Here is a 16,958-nt window from a genome sequence, read left to right as displayed (position 1 = left end):
TAATATATTTTATTACATTTTTATTATCCGGTCATTAATTCATTTTGTTTGCCCTATGAGAAAAGATGGTATCTGATACCTGGTGGTTTCTGAGCAGTGGCTACAGAGATAAAAAAGTGGCAAAAAAGCACAATATATCCACTTTATCTTAACAAGAGAACAGATTATAACAGTAAATGAATGACAGTTTGTGTGCATTGTGTATAACTTCAGTGACTTTTGTGATAAAACACACTAGTTAAATGAATGGTATGGGGTTTTTTTTTGTTTTTTTTTTGCCTTTGCGTGTCAGAATAGTGATTTATGTGTGGAATTTATCATAAGAAAACCCCCCAAAAACACACACAAAACCAATTTATTCAAATGACCCATTTGATAGGAGAGGGGGAAGCGAACCGGCTGCTGCTATAATGTGTAACACATTGTGGCTCAAATGTGTTTTAATCTGACAGAAAGACTTTCACAGAAAAGAGTTTGTGGAGTATGTGTGGACAAGCTTGGGGTACGTTTGGTCCAAATGTAATCACAGAAAAGCAGGATTCAATGAAAATATGAAAGAAATATACAATAAATCATATCAGGAAAGTTTCAGATTCTTCAAAAAGACATATGACCTCCTTCTAAGCTTGGTCATATGAGTCAAAAATTATTGTCTTGGCAGCAGTTAATATTTCCAATATCATCCCGAGTAACTCAAGATGAGGAAGAATTTTGTTGGCCTTTAACTGTCTATGAGATCTTTCAAACAAAGCAACTCCCTGCATTTTTATTTGTAGTTTGTCTAGAACTGCATTACTGCAGTTTATAAAGGAGGAGGAGAAGGAGGAGACTGAAGCGTGTGCTCTGCTGCAGGCGCTCGCAGAGAAATGACTCTAGTCCCTCTGTGCTTACAGAGTGTGCTCATCTAAGAACTCAAACTGGAGAACTACTAAAACTGAATGTGGACTTTAAACAGTTTGACTAGGAATTTCTAATTCGTGCTTCTGCAGCAATTCCGGTTTCTACAGATGTTTTAGTGCGGTGAGAGAAACTGTATACAGGCTATCTTTTTTTCATGGTTTAAATTCTTCTGTCTGCAGATATTTTACTTCTGCAGAGTTATTTTTCTCATTGTTTTTATTTTATTTTGCAACTGCATGGACACATTTTGACTTGAATGCGTATCCTTCCCTAAGTTTTCTTCTTTGATAGCAACGAATAGCAAAGACAGAAATTAAAATATACAAGAATAGAATGGAACGAATGAAGGAAATGGCTTGGAAATTAAAGCTATTTTTTTCTATCTATATATCTTCATCATTCTCTCTTCAGGTGGTTTTCATTAATGGTTCACGACAAAGTTTTGCTCTAATTTCCTGTGCAACTGAAGCCCCCAACTCTGTGCACAATGACTGAGTGTGTGTGCAGCTCTTCATACCTGCAGAGGTGGTTGCTAAAGACTTTGTTGTTCCTGGCTGCTGCGCTGCCTTCAAGTGCTGACTGTCCCAAACCATGCGCCTGCGATGTTACCACTGAAGTGCACTGCACCTTCAGATACCTGACTTTAATACCTGACCACATCCTGCCAGCTGTTGAAAAAATTAACCTCGGGTAAGAGTTGAAGTACACATACTCTTGGTGAAGAATTACTGAGTGATTTAAACTGCAGACTTTGTAAAAGAATAGCATTACAAAAAGTATTTCTACAAGTCAAACAGGTTTAGTCTAACAACTAGACCACATATAATTACTGTCTGGAAAAGAAATAACCTTTCAGAATTGAGATAAAAAATGTTTATTTAAAATGTCATTGACTCAAGAAAACACAACTTTATAGCTTCAATTTGTGAAGCTGGTTAATCAACAAGCAAATATTAGCTCAGGTTAGGTGACAAAGCCAATCTTGCCATTAGCTAACAAGCAATAGCTAGCAAGCATTAGCCATCAACAATCTTAACCGGAGAACTTTAGCAGTGTTTAGTTTTATGTGCTTTGAGAGGCTTAGTTTCTCAAAAAATAACCAACAAAAAAAAAAAACAGCAAAGAAGTAAATCACCACTCTAGTCGGCATCCCATTGCCATTGTCATCCAGCTAGTAGCTGTTACCACAGCCACTAAATGAATTTATCATAAAATTAATCATTATTCATCACCAAATCGTCTATTAATGCCTCTGGCTGTTACATGATGCATAAACAGAGCTGCCTTACCTCTATCCTGTCTGTGGTGCCCTGGTGCTACTTCAGCCTGCTTGGAAAGCTATTTGTCAATCAAATGACACACAAGTGCATTCAATTATTGTACCTAATTAGACCTCATTTCAGAATGTGACCAGGCCGGAGCAGAGTATTTACTGCAGACATCCTGAGATGTCGTGGCAGGATTAATACAGGCAGAATTAACAGTTAATTATGTAGTCCTAATTTCCTCTACAAGTGTCATCTCCAAGGGCACGTCATGTTGCCGGCTGACACATACAGAGTGAACTCAAACATTACTCTGTACACACTATAAATTGTTTTCATTAATATGTATCACAATATTAGTAATCAACAACCTTTACTGGCATTGTTTTAAACTTGTCTTCACATGCATGTATGTTTCAACATGGTAAAATGTGGCCCTGACCTAGCATGGCTAGTACTACCATCCATCATGTGTTTGAAGTAGTGTAACATGAGAAAGAGCCAAGGTCCCTTACCCCAACCCCCAAACACAGACACATGCAAAAACCACCTATAAACAGTTAAAAAGTACTTGAAATTTCATGTATACTGGTTCCTGCTACAAGAGCTTTCTCTGAGATGCTTTAGTATGCACACAGCCTCTGTTTGGCAGGATATGGTATCAAAATCTGAATAATTTATTAATCCCAAAGCAATTATATAATTAAAATTATTAAATTAATTATTAAATTAAATTGCCTGAATGAGGAACAGGTAATATAGTCAGCACAATACTAATGTCCAGTATGTCAATACTGAGGGCAATATATACCTATAGTTCACCTAGTGAGGTGTTTTCACTTATTTGTCCAAGTAGACAGGTTCTGGATTAGAATGAATGCTTTTTTTCGCTGAGATCTTTCACCAGCATTGCCCACCTTTTAGGTTATATGTGCAGAACTTCAGTTGCATTTCAGTAATATTTCTGCAAAGTATATTTGAAGGCTCATTCAAAATGATGATCAGTAACCAAAGCTTTTTCATTTCTATGCCGTTAGGTACAACAGCATAACTATCCTGAGAGAAAATGATCTTTCAGGGCTTGAAAACTTGGAACTGTTGTTGCTGCACAGCAACATGATACACACTACTGAAGACAGAGCCTTCAAAGACCTTAAGTCATTACAGGTAAAATCCTTTGTAAACAAATTACTCGCAAACCTCACTGCAACGTCCAAAATATATCTTTGTGTGACAACCCTAATTTTTATTTCATTTTGACTTGTTATTATTTTCTAGAGTAGATTTTCTTATTTCAGTTTATATTTTAAATTTGAAAATGTGTTGTTTTAGTTATTTTTAAATAAATTAGTTTACATGTTCGTTTTCATTTTTGAATGGAGGGCATATGTCAAACACAAGATTGGAGAAAATCAATAATGGTACTGCAATAAAAATAAAGAATTTTTTGAAAGCAGTTGAAGACATCTACAGTTTCAATAGACATGACTCATCAGTTGTAGTTGCAAATTGCAGTAAAGGTTGTTTTTAGTTTGGTTTTAGTTTACAAAAATAGCCTTACTGCTGACATCATATAGTTTTAATTCAGTATTTCTGTGATGACATACACACATCAGTAAGTAGAGCATGCCTACATAAATATGTTTTTGTTTGTTTTCTGGTTTGTTTTCTGGTTTTTAGATAATATCTGCTTGGAGGGATGAAAAGTTCACAGCTGATTTTCTTTACTATGACTGTTGTCTCACATTTCCATCCATAATTAGTTCAAAATGACAAAAAATTTCAAAAAGCATAAAAAGACGACACAAATGCGAGGGGAAAACAATAAGAGTTGTCCAATTACAGCACAGGGTTTTCACCATGGCAAAATTGATTAAGAAGTATCACCTTTGCTTTTGCAAATCTAATTATAAAGTAATGAAATTAAAAAAAATAACTCAGGCACAAGTAACTGTGTTTAACCAATAACAGGCAGTATAATTCAATACAGAATTTCAGTGTCACAAGTCCAAACTTGTAAAAACAGAGTTGTATCAACTCTTTTGTGGTTCACAAAAAGTAAATGCCTCATGTTTCACAAAGAATGTTGAGTGATTCACAATAATTTTATATGTCTGTGTGTGTTATGTGAAGGATGGTCCTTGATTCCTTGCACTTTTTCAGACTAAATAAACAGTCTGACAATAATTCATGTTATGTCTATAAAAACAATGTAATTGTGTATTGACATAATAGCTTTCAGTTATCATTGTTTTGACCACCATCTCTATCTTCCTAATTGTGTTTTCCAAGGTCCTGAAGATGTCATACAATAAATTAAAGATTATCAACAAAGAGACTTTCAAAGGCTTGGATAGTCTGCTGAGACTCCACATAGACCACAACCACATCGAATTTATAAACCCTGAGGCTTTCTTTGGGCTTACCAACTTAGAATTGGTTAATCTGGAGGGTAACTACCTCCAGCAGCTCCACCCGGACACATTTATCACACTGAGACACAGCCAGGTTTTCAAGGTATCATCAGTAAGAACCATCCACCTGTCAGACAACCTTCTGACCACTCTGCCAGCAGACATTTTTTCAGGCTGCAGTCAGTTAGAAAATGTCTTCCTCCATGGCAACCCCTGGAAGTGTGATTGCCGTATGAAGTGGTTCTCACTTTGGGCACAAAGAAATACAGGTAAGGAGTGCATCTGTGCTTTGGACAATTCCCAAAGTACTTAGAGGCATATAAAATTGAACCGTGGTTAACAGCTAAGAAAGTCACTTACTGAATCTAAACAGTTTCTTTTTCATTAATGCCAGAGAAACTTTCTCTAAACCTCTGTAAGCCGATATTTGCTACCAGCTTTAATAAGACCCATCTGGTAAAACTGCTGGCAGTATTTGTGGTTGTACTCAGGTTTGAGCATAGTATGTTTTTCTCTTAAAACCTAATAGTGCATGGGATTGTATCCCAAGCAAGACAGGCATATCCAAGAGAAGCATATAAATCTTTGCAGAGACATTACAGGAAGCAGATATCATATAATCTTTTCATCATGAGGACCATAGAAAACAATGAAGACATAGAAGAACTAAAGTTATACATTTTATTTATGACTTGGCAAGCACGAGGGTTAACCGAAATGTCGCAATTCTGTATTGTGATTATGACCTTTTGCGGTTCACAAGTTTTATTAGCCAGTTTTGGTTTGGCTGGAACATAAGTTTGAAAGTGTGATTTTTTTTTTCTTCCATGAATCCATCTAAACATTGCACTGCTTAATAATTCTTTCCAGGTGTGCTGAAATGCTGGCGAGACAGGAGATATCCCAGAGGCCTATGTGCTGTTTGTGAAAATCCTTTGCTTTACCACAAAAGGCCTCTATCCCTTCTACCCAACAATGCTTTTACTTGCACCAAACCTTTGATCCAACCCCATCTAAAGCAGAAAAACATCAGCCTGGATGAAGGGAACTTCTTTCCTGTTTCCCCCAAGGACTTTATTGCCCCATTAGGCTCAATACAAATGAACCTGACCGACCAGTTTTACAATGATGCCAGTCTAACCTGCACTGTACAGCGGCCCACTTCTTTTGAGAACCTGACTCAAACCCTGGAGGAAGGAGAAGGAAACAATGTCACCATGCTTACCACTTGCATAACTACGTATTTGGTGTGTAATATTAACCATGAACACATCCAGCAACTGTGGCAGATCTTAGCCACCTACAGTGACTCTCCTATGAGGCTAGAGAGAGGTTTAATGTTGGCCACAAGCCCAGAAATGGTGTACCGATATGCTCAGATGAAAACAAAGGATCTAGATAAAGAAATAAACACAAACATTAAGGCTGAGATTAAAGCCTCTCCTGCATGGTTAATGCAGGGAGAAGTGAGCTTCCAACTAGACCGCACTGCTACCACCTTCTCTACCCTGCACATTAAGTACCAGTCTGTGGTAAACCTACGTTTGGAAAGCACACCATCTAAGAGGGACCGGTATTCCTGGGCCATGATCAAACGAGATAATCAAACTAAGACTGAGCACACTGTACTTACAGGTGGGAGTCAGAGATTAACGCTTAATATACTAGCTCAGAGATGTGACTTTTACTTAGGTCTGCACATACCAGTAACTGAACTATTAGCTTATGTATGAAACTATACTGATCATTGCACTAATAAAATAGGAAGCATTTAAAAAAAATGAATTCAGAATTTCAAAGACTAAAAAGTCTTTTCTTTTTAGCATGAAAACGGTTATGATATTATCAAATGTTTTCCTCCTGACCTAGGTGGTGTGGTACAGTTGAGCTGCCATATCCAGGGTGATCCAAAGCCTCTCTTGGAGTGGATTTTACCAGATGGAAGCAAGGTCAGAGCTCCTTATTCCAGTGAGGACAGGAGAATAATAATTACTGCTGAAGGAAAGCTCACTCTTCGAGGTGCAGATACCTCTGACACAGGCCTCTACTGGTGCATTGCCACAAACTACCTGGATGCAGATATCCTCATCTTTCGAGTGACAGTTCTGTCCACTGATGTGGAAGAGGCTGAGGTCAATGGTGTTCAACTCTCTAGGCCACTGGGTGAAAAGCTTGTTTTTGACTGTAGCTCCTCGGGGAGTCCTGAGGCCTCAGTGTCTTGGATTCTGCCTGACCATTCAGTGCTTGACAAGCCTCATGGGAACAGAAACATTTTTAAGAATGGGACATTGCTGATTCAGGGTATCACAGCAAGGGATCGAGGATTTTATAGGTGTTTAGTTGCTAATCATGTTGGAGTTGACCTACTCGTTTCTCAGGTGACAGTAACAGACAAAGGGTCCGTGACAGCAAGTGTTTTCAATAGTGAGGGATCAGGGATGGTGACGGAGTTTGCAATGGATTCTAGCTTGACACAAAACACAGTCAAACTCAGTGAGATACACCACTCCCAGCATGCTGACAGAACTATCCAGGAGTCCAGGACCATTACTTCAGATCGGCCTTACCCCAGACACAGATCACGTGGCCGAGTAGGTTTTGGAGGTAGACTGGGACAGAGAAGGAGGGGGTCAGTCCGCAACAGCCACATCTGGAGTAGTAGGGTCTTTGATAAAGCTTCCAGGAAAGTAGACCCGCAGAAGTTTGCAGAATTTATGAAAAAGGCTCAGGGTGGCTCAAAAATAAAGAGTGATAGAGAAAATGAGAAAGTAAAATATGAAAACACACATATTGGTTATTCTGGTGACAATGAAATTGGCTCTGGTGAAGCTCAAGATGAAGACCATCTCATTGTTCTCCCAACAATAGTCCAACCAACAACAGATAATCCACAAAGAATATTTGCTCAAGACAGGCAGACTGAGACAGTAACAACCACACAAATTGGTGAGGGACATATTTTAGCAACAAAGGAAAATGGCATGGAAAATAGATTCAGCAATTATATTAATTCAACTAAAATAATGGAAAATAGAGACATGGCAACAACAGAGCCATATATGCAGTCTACATTCACTACAGATCCAAGGTTAGTTGAGACAAACAACTTTTACACCCTTGAAAGAACCAGCATGCCACCTTCGAACCTACAACCAGTCACTCTCCAACCTACTGTGACAGACACTTCACAAGAAACCCAACTAGAGTTATCAGGAGAAGCACCTGCAGAACCAGAGACTTCGACAGAGGGTGCTTTTTCTTCAACTACAGACCCTAATGTTACTCCAATGAGAGATGAACCAGGCCCAGTGGAGCTAGTCCTTCACACAGACCCTGAAAGCCAAACCTCATTTACAGCAATCACAGCTACAGACAGACAGCAAGACAAGATCATTTTCCATACAACCCAGACAATAAAATCCCCGCGCCTGCCTGCAGGATCTACTATCATCTCCCGGCAGCACATCCATATAATCCCACGCCAAAGTAACAGAGGAAAGGTTGGCAGGAGGAACTTTCAAGGCCGCAGAAGAATCATTAAACCAAACAGGATCCATGACATGCAGTCCTTTATTAATAAACTTAAACAATCCACCATGAATAAAGAAGGGAATGCCTCTGTGCCATATCAAATTCAGTTGACCACAGGTAAGAAACCATGTTCTTAAAAACCCTGTTGTTTTGTACTTCTGTGTTGCATAAATAATCAGTCATGAAACAACACGTATGTTTTTAACATGGTTCTTTTTTTCTCAGCCTGTAACTATAATAAGGCAGCAACCACTGATTTGGCAGTGGTCACACCAACAGCATCTTCTAGTCCATGTTTACACAAAACAGAGAAACCTGCTTATATGCAAAAAACCACAAGTCATTACATGACTTCAAATGCCACATTCAACAAAGCAGAGTCTAGATCAGAGACTTCCAATGAGTACATAACGTTTGCAGTTGCCCCTGAACTGGATCCTACAACTAAAGTCCCAACCACAACCACTACTACATCTACTTCTAAGATCATTCGGGGAAAAATTCCATGGAACAAGTTGTTTGGAAACAAAGGAAGGGAAAGGATGCTCAGTAGGCTTAAGAAGCCATTAACTGCGAATAAAACTTCAACTACGACTGAAACAAGAGGCACCCTAACCACAACCATTGCTCCTACGCCCATTACCTCTGCAAACTTATTAGTTAAAGTTGATAGTTTGTCACCATCCAGACACACAACGAGTAGTTCATTAGATGATGATTATGGAGATGCATCCTCTGCTGATTTCCAGTTCACAACACTGGGTCCCAGCTTGGACTTTATACCTGTTACTAGTTATTCTGGTTCCTCACAGTTTTATACCACTGCAGAAACACCACCAGAATTACAGACTCTACCCTCGCCACCCACTGTCAAACCCACCCAGCAGGAAAATCTTGATGTAACCTCATCTGGGTCTGGAAGACTGTCTGACAATTTGCTTATAATCAGACAGAGGCCTGGTGAGACAAGAGGTAGGCTAGGGCGGAGAAGGAGGCCCAATAGGAGAAGAAGACCCCTAAGGAAACCTGGAATTCCCAAAGTCCGACAAACTACAACAACTGAGGCAATAACTACAGAGGCAACAACCATGGAATACACAATGGAGGCAACCACACTTTTTCAACAAAGTGTTTCAGAATATAATCCCATTTACACACAAAAAGATGCCAGAACCACAGTATTGGGTACCACTGAAAAAAGATCTGAGGAGAGTGACCTATATGAGGACTTTGACTGGACATCTAGTGGTTCATCCAGCTATCCTACCACCATGACACCTCTATTTTCCTCTGCCACTTATGATCCTGCTACTACACTGATACCGCATACAACTAAGTGGTTTTACACAACTGCTCAGACAAGATTCCACAGCAACATCAAACCACCAACACAAAGGAATGGTGACACCAATCGCAGTTTAGTGTTGGAGAGAATTAGACCTACCGGTACTCGAAAAAGCAGTGGTACTAAAGGCAGTGTAGATAACTCTGATACACTGATCCTTCTAACAGCTCAGCAAGGCTACATGATCAGTACCCCCGTTCCTTACATTACAGACAAGGATTCTGCCACCTCTACTATTTATAATCAAGTCTCGGGATATGATGCTACCAGTGCCAGTAATGCTGGTTTTGAACCCACTACAAAGGTCATGTCAAGCAAACCCAAGATAGTGGGTGGAAATGCAGCTAGCTTTACTGTACAGTCTAACTCTGATGCTTTCCTGCCATGCGTGGCTGTTGGAAACCCACAGCCAGTTATAACATGGAAACGATTCTCCTCCAGCACAGGTACAAAAATAATTTCATTCATTCTTATCATTAGCAGAACCAAAATGTGATACATATTAAGATATGGGAGTGACAGTATTTTTGGCATCATGTAGAAACAAAATTTGTTGTCAGGTGCAAGTAAAAGCCATTTATAGAAAACGCTGCGATAATAAATTTTGTCAGTTGCTTTAAGTGATTTGTGTAGAATGTTTTAGTGTTTGTAAGGTAAATATTTCATTGTCTCTGTATTTCTTTTGTCCCACAGGAAGAACCATTACCATTAAAGAGAGGATGGGCAAGTATGAGGTGTTGAGCAACGGCACGCTGTCAATCCCAAATGCCAATATTAAAGATCGAGGCCAATACTTCTGTCTAGCTGAGAATGACCATGGATCAGATAAACTTATTATCACCCTCTCAGTGGTAGCCTATCCCTCTCGCATTTTAGAGCCAAAGATGCGCGAGATAAAATCTTATGCAGGAAACACAGTTGAACTGAAATGTAAAGCAGAGGGCCGGCCCATGCCTGTGATATCTTGGATCTTGGCCAACCGTACTCAAGTCATGGGTCAAAACACTGAGAAGGGAAGAGCATCAGTATCTGCTGTGGGGACTCTGGTTATTAAATATGTGTCTGTTTATGACAGAGGTCATTATAAATGCATTGCCAGTAATCCTGCTGGAGCTGATACTGCTACAGTCCGACTGCAGGTGGTGGCAGCTCCACCAGGTATCATGGAGGAGAAGCGGCAGCAGCTACAAGCTATTCTTGGCCACAGTTTACAGTTACCCTGCACTGGTCATGGTACACCTCAGCCTAGTGTTCACTGGGTTCTCCATGATGGGTCAATGATACAATCTAACAGGCCTGTAATCGATACACGGATATCCATGTATGAGAATGGGACGCTTCACATTAAGGATGTGACTCCAGCAGACAGTGGAAAATATGAATGTATTGCTACCAGCTCTACTGGTTCAGAACGAAGAGTCGTGACTCTGACAGTAATACTACAAGAATCTGCTCCTCAGATATTGGAGATATCCAAGCGCTTGACTGAGTTGTCATATGGGGATCAGTTAAGACTAAACTGTTTGGCAACTGGAAACCCTAAACCTAGGATAATCTGGAAACTACCTTCTAAAGCTGTGGTGGACTATTGGTACAGGTAAAAATACGTTCATTGGTAGAACAGGTATTTATTGTATTATCTTTTATATTAAAGTTACAAAATTCTAATAATTCAATGTGCATGATTTGCATAAATATTGCTTAGAAAAACTGTAGTGGTTTAGTGAACATTCTATGGAAGAAAGTGGACTTATTTTTGCCCTTAGCCTCTCATGAAACAGTTAAACTGTTGAAAACAATTCAGTGGCATACTGTTATGCTTACCAAAGTAAGCACTGATTGTGAATAGAGTACATGCATTTATATTTTTTATAGGTTTTGTTGCCTGCACTGATTCATTGAATGTCCCTCATAAGTACACATAAAAACATGTAATTCTCTCTAAATGTAAAGAAATGAGATGCAGATATTGACTATACTTATTCAGAGCATAACTCAGCACAGTCAAATGAAGACTGAAGTGAAAATATTTTCAATACAATGGTTCTCTTTCTATGCTTCTATTAGGATTGAAAAAAAAACCCGACACAAAAGTCATCATACCGAAGGGAATTGGAGTGTATTTCATTTATATTTTTCCTAATTGTTAGCTTGTTCAGTGTGATAATAATGCAAGCATGTCTTACCTTAATTTTACGTCTTTAAAAAAGCATTGTACGTTTAAACCACATTTCTTATACCCCCAATACCTGTTTATATAAACACTTTGTGTGTCGGTACATTGTCATTTGCAATGTCTAACACCAGAGAGAACAGAAAGACTGAGGCAATGTAAAACAGCTACTGATTTAATTGCTGTATCTCCCCAGTGGCATTCTGTACACATTTGTTTGATGTAAGCAGATAAGACACTTTTCCACTGTTACCGTTTTGATTTTAGCTGTTTGAAAAAATATATGAAACCATACAAATTTATGCGTTTTGCTCTTAATAAGCATAGACAAGGAATTCTGCAAATTATCTTAATGCCAGGTTTGTAACTGTCTCTCTAATTTTCTTTTATTTGTTACTCCAGGGTGGACAGCAGGATACAGGTCCTTGATAATGGTACTCTTACTGTTAACACTGTGAGTGACAAAGATGCCGGAGATTATCTCTGTGTGGCCCGAAACAAGATTGGTGATGCTCTACAACTCATGAAAGTCAGTGTATCAATGAAGCCAGCCAAGATAGAGACTAAGGTATACAGCAAGAAGCAGGTACCCTATGGAAAGGACTTAAAAGTAGACTGTAAAGCCTCAGGGGCACCAAAGCCAGATATCTCCTGGGGTCTACCAGATGGTACAATGGTCAACAGTGCTTTGCAGTCTGATGCCAGCAGTAGAGGAGGACGAGAACGTCGCTACACTCTGTTTGACAATGGAACTCTTTATCTAAACCAGGTATTGAATTGGATCAAACACAAACTGCACAAACATATATACATATATATCATGTTTATATATCGTGTTTTCATATCATGTTTCTCCAGGTTGGAATGTCAGAGGAAGGCGATTATACCTGCTTTGCTGAGAACCAGGTTGGCAAAGATGAGATGCATGTACATATCACTGTAGTTACAGCATCCCCTAGGATGCGTCCATCCAGCCAGACCTATGCTAGAGTGAAGCCCGGAGGAAGCATCCTCTTTGACTGTGAGGCAGTTGGAGAGCCTAAACCTAAGATATTGTGGATACTTCCCAATAACGATGTAATAGCAGCATCACATGAACGCTACTTAATGCATGTCAATGGTTCTCTGGATATTAGGGATGTCAAGGTAATTGATGCAGGGGAGTATGTTTGCATGGCTCGCAACCCTGGCGGAGAAACCAGAAAAGTCTACAAGCTTGAGATAGGTGGGAATCCACCAGTGATCAATGGCTACCATCAGAACAGAACAGTCATTAAAGAAATAGTGTCTACATATTCCAGGAAACTTATAGATTGTATGGCTGAGGGGACTCCCAGGCCTACTATCACTTGGATTATGCCTGATAACATCTTTCTAACAGCACCCTACTTTGGAAGTAGGATTAAAGTCCACCAGAATGGGACACTTGAGATACGTAATGTCCGCCCTTCTGATACAGCAGAGTTTATTTGCTTAGCTAGAAATGATGGAGGAGAGGCAGTAATGGTGGTGCAGTTGACGGTTACAAGTATGCTTCGAAGGCCAATCTTCAATAATCCCTTCAATGAACGTATTGTGTCTGGGAATGGGAAAACCACAGTTCTGAATTGTTCTGCTGATGGGCAGCCAATGCCAGAGATATCATGGACTTTGCCTAATGGAACACGGTTTATTGGTGGAACCAATCATGGTTCTCGCCACCAAATAAACAATGATGGGACTTTGGTCATCCGCAGTACTCACAAAGAAGATGCTGGGAAATACCGCTGTGGTGCCAAGAATCTCATGGGCTACATAGAGAAGCTAATAATTTTGGAGATTGGGCAGAAGCCTTATATCCTGACAAGGCCCAGGGGTATCATACGCAGCATATCAGGGGAGCCCCTCTTCATTCACTGCCTATCTGATGGGAGTCCCAGACCAAGAATCTACTGGACCGTTCCTGGTGGTCACACTCTTACTCGGCCTCAAGTCCTCGGACGCTACCAGTTGCTAGAAAATGGTACTCTTATAATTCAGGACACTACACTCCATGACCGCGGAAACTACATATGCAGAGCTCGAAACGATGCTGGTGAGGCTGTACTTACTGTCCCTGTTATTGTCATTGCCTACCCTCCACGGATCACAATGGGGCCCCCCTCCAATGTGAGGGCAGAGACTGGGAGACCTATTCAGCTCAACTGTGCTGCTACTGGGATCCCCAAGCCAGAGATCACATGGGAGCTTCCAGATCATTCAGTTCTATCAGCAGCAGAAAAGGGGCGGCCTATGGGTAGTGAACTGCTCCACCCTCAGGGTACACTAATCATCCAGAGGCCCACACCCTCAGACTCTGGAACATACAAATGCCTTGTGAAAAACCACTTAGGTACAGATTCAAAGGTCACATATGTACTTGTGCTGTGATTAAAAATAATAGCTGAAGGTTGACAGTATATGCTAATGTAAATATTAACAGACACATATTGTCTGCTCACTACACTACCTATCATCTTGTGGATTAGTGAAGATCAAGGCATGTGTAATACAGAAGCTGATTATGTGAGTAATTAACAAAGCACAAAAAAGGAATTTAAAAAAAGAAACTCCTGCTTGCTTGTAACATTGGAAGCTGGGGTCTGGAAAATCAAAGTACTCATTTAGGGTAGTCCTAACGAGAGCAACAGAGCCAAATCATAGAGCCAAACCTAAAGTAATTTCTCTGACCTGCTGTTGGACATAGTAGCCAAACAGGAAAACAGAAATTAGAAGGGGGGGGTTGGTCTTCTCAAGAGGTCATAATTCCCTTTGGACATAACAGCAAATTTTAAAAAAACAACAGAATATGTAGTAAAATGTATTTTATAAGTAATTCAGTGTTTTTAAGTGGGAAAAAGGGTTTATTCAAATATATATATGATACTTGTCTTACACTGGACATGGTATATTGCGTGCGTGCGTGCGTGCGTGCGTGCGTGCGTGTGTGTGTGTGTGTTAATTAAGGTCTATATAGATTCCTATATGTCTATTTGGAACACAATGGAATATAATACATATTACCAATCTGTTGTGTTGTACATGAGAATTTACAGTAATGTTATACATTATGCCAATAATAAAGTCCATGTATATCTATTTGCAGTATCTCCTTAATTAAAGTATGGGGAAAAAACATGAACTTACAAAGTAAAACATGGCTCATGTCTTTTTATGCTACTATTTTCTCAGTTGGGGATAAAAGAAATACAAAAGGTATTAAATTATAGGGCACCAAAAAGTCACAAACAGAAGCATATTCAGCTCTGGAATTTTAAGTGCAGGCCAGCTATGAAAATAATCCTTCACTCTCTTTGTCAGTGGGCAGGATCCACAGGGGAGCCATTGATATTTGCTTGTCATGCACTCTGATTTTACTGTGCTCCTGCAAATTAAACTGGAAGGTGATGAGTAATGTTAAGACAGAGGAGGTGAACTTAACATGAGTTTGTACTGCTGCTTGAGCCTGCCATCTGAAAATATATATTACATGCTATACACCTTATGCAAGGCTTATTATGCTTGCTCTCTAACCACACTTACTTGGCAAATGTCAGCTGATTCACACCGTCTCCTTTTTCTAAAGAAATAGATACATGGTATTTTAGTCATGCCCTGTACCTTAGGAACAACTGGAAATAATTTCTCAGTGAATTACTCCAATTTTGAATTGCCCATAATGATGCATGCTTTTCAATAGGAAAATCTTAATCTATACAACACCTCATAAAGAATGCTGTATCTTCTAGTAAGTATACTTCACCATTTGTGTAAAAGTAAAAAGAAAACAAAGACATCAAAGTTAATTATGAATCAGTCTAACATGTTTTGAAATGCTGTATGCAGCTACTGGCCATACCATACCATACCATACCATACCATACCAGCATGGCTGATAATGTTAAACACCACTTTCAACATTGGAATGTTCAGTACCTGCCAATAAATGCAGTTTTTAGATTTCAGAGAAATAAAAAAGGAAAAAATAAAATTCCAAAGTTTAAAGCCAGTCTGCACAAGTGTGATATAACCCGGGCAGATATGGAGGAAAACGGAATTGTCCTCCATAAACTCTGGAATGTGAGGTACTCGCTGTGTGATTTGAGAGAAAAGTGCTTTCATATGTGAGTTTGGTGACAAACAGATACAAATCACAGTAGTTATGAAGGACCACCTATTCTTTACATATGGTACCTCAATGTAAAAGACAGTTCATCATTCACACCGGGTGCCCTGTTGAGATGTGGACGGTGAAAAGTTTATTTGTTCAGTTCTGGTTTTGCAGTTCATGTTCAGGGAATGATGGAGTTTATGTTCCACTGACTTGGATATTTATGAGGATTTTGAACATGTGATTTTCTCATTTTCTCCTTTTCCCTTGGATATTTAAAGGAAGAGGGTGGAAGTCTAACAAGTATCATTTAAAAATAAGGTTTTATGAGAAGCTACTGAGAGGAGGACTGGGGTTTTTTGTGAAATTCACCTTCACCAGGTCAAAGTCACTTTTTGACCCAATTGCTGGCCATAGCTTTTGTAACTAGACTTTTCAAGCATGAAGCGCTACACTACGGTGTTGCGAGAAGATAAGTAGAGCCTGTTTTTACTCTCAGTGGGGTAGGTGGACTTATGGCCACTGCTTGGCCACCTTGAAGACTGTGGAAAAACAGAATATACTCAGAATCAAATGACCTGCTAGAAATGTTGTGGCAACTTGTAACAGTCTACTTATAATACACAACATTAATATACACAGTTAGATTTAAAAGTGTCACGGACTTGCTAACTACCATTTAATGCATTCACAGGTGAACTAGAGCATTTTTCTTATTCTGTACATGTAGTGAATCTCCTTTTGGGATTTTCACCATTCATTTTCTTTTCAAGAACCACCAGTACATATGAGTATCCTACCACAACATCTGTGTGGTAGTTAATCCGTATTGTCATCTTAATATTTAATCAAATTGCACCTTATGTGAAAGCTATTGTTCATATTGTTAAATCCATAAATAACTATGCTCTGACTCTGCTGCCCGTTCTCACAGTGTGGCATTTCCTCTCATCTCGTATCACTTTCACATGATATGATATTGGTTTGATAAGAGATCTAATAGACGGTGTTTCCAACCATCATCACAGTATCATGATAAACAGACTCGAGAACTTGTTTGGGATTACTGGTGTTGTTTTAAAATGGTTTATATCATATCTGTCTGAGAGATCTTTTACTGTTTGCATGAATCATGTCACATCAGAATCAACAGTTTTGCCGTGTGGGGTACCTCAGGGATCTGTCCTGGGTCCAATTCTCT

The 16,958-nt window shown here is 39.4% G+C and overlaps 1 protein-coding gene across 1 annotated transcript; it reads left to right on the top strand.

The window, feature by feature from the left end:
* Positions 1–820: 820 nt before the first annotated feature.
* Positions 821–14,784, top strand: igsf10 (immunoglobulin superfamily, member 10). Its single transcript, XM_086261777.1, has 10 exons — positions 821–1,020; positions 1,312–1,590; positions 3,203–3,332; positions 4,458–4,848; positions 5,450–6,214; positions 6,449–8,227; positions 8,336–9,901; positions 10,149–11,052; positions 12,031–12,397; positions 12,487–14,784. Exons 2-10 carry the CDS (start codon positions 1,388–1,390, stop codon positions 14,035–14,037), a joined length of 7,656 nt encoding a protein of 2,551 aa, XP_086117903.1. The 5' UTR covers positions 821–1,020; positions 1,312–1,387; the 3' UTR covers positions 14,038–14,784.
* Positions 14,785–16,958: the final 2,174 nt, after the last annotated feature.

This window comes from Aulonocara sp. 'chitande type north' Nkhata Bay, linkage group LG14 (assembly GCF_057382095.1).
Source record: "Aulonocara sp. 'chitande type north' Nkhata Bay isolate Kocher_YH1m ecotype deep benthic linkage group LG14, A_spYH_male_GT1.1, whole genome shotgun sequence".
NCBI classification, from domain to species: domain Eukaryota; kingdom Metazoa; phylum Chordata; class Actinopteri; order Cichliformes; family Cichlidae; genus Aulonocara; species Aulonocara sp. 'chitande type north' Nkhata Bay.
This window is presented reverse-complemented; position numbering and strand designations above follow the sequence as displayed.

What these genes read in the sequence shown, in the direction of transcription:
- igsf10 (XM_086261777.1), top strand. Translation starts at nt 1,388, where the DNA reads ATGACTGAGTGTGTGTGCAGCTCTTCATACCTGCAGAGGTGGTTGCTA. An exon ending in GTTGAAAAAATTAACCTCGG is followed by an intron (nt 1,591 to 3,202) that starts GTAAGAGTTGAA and finishes CTATGCCGTTAG; the next exon opens with GTACAACAGCATAACTATCC. An exon ending in GTGGTGGACTATTGGTACAG is followed by an intron (nt 11,053 to 12,030) that starts GTAAAAATACGT and finishes TTGTTACTCCAG; the next exon opens with GGTGGACAGCAGGATACAGG.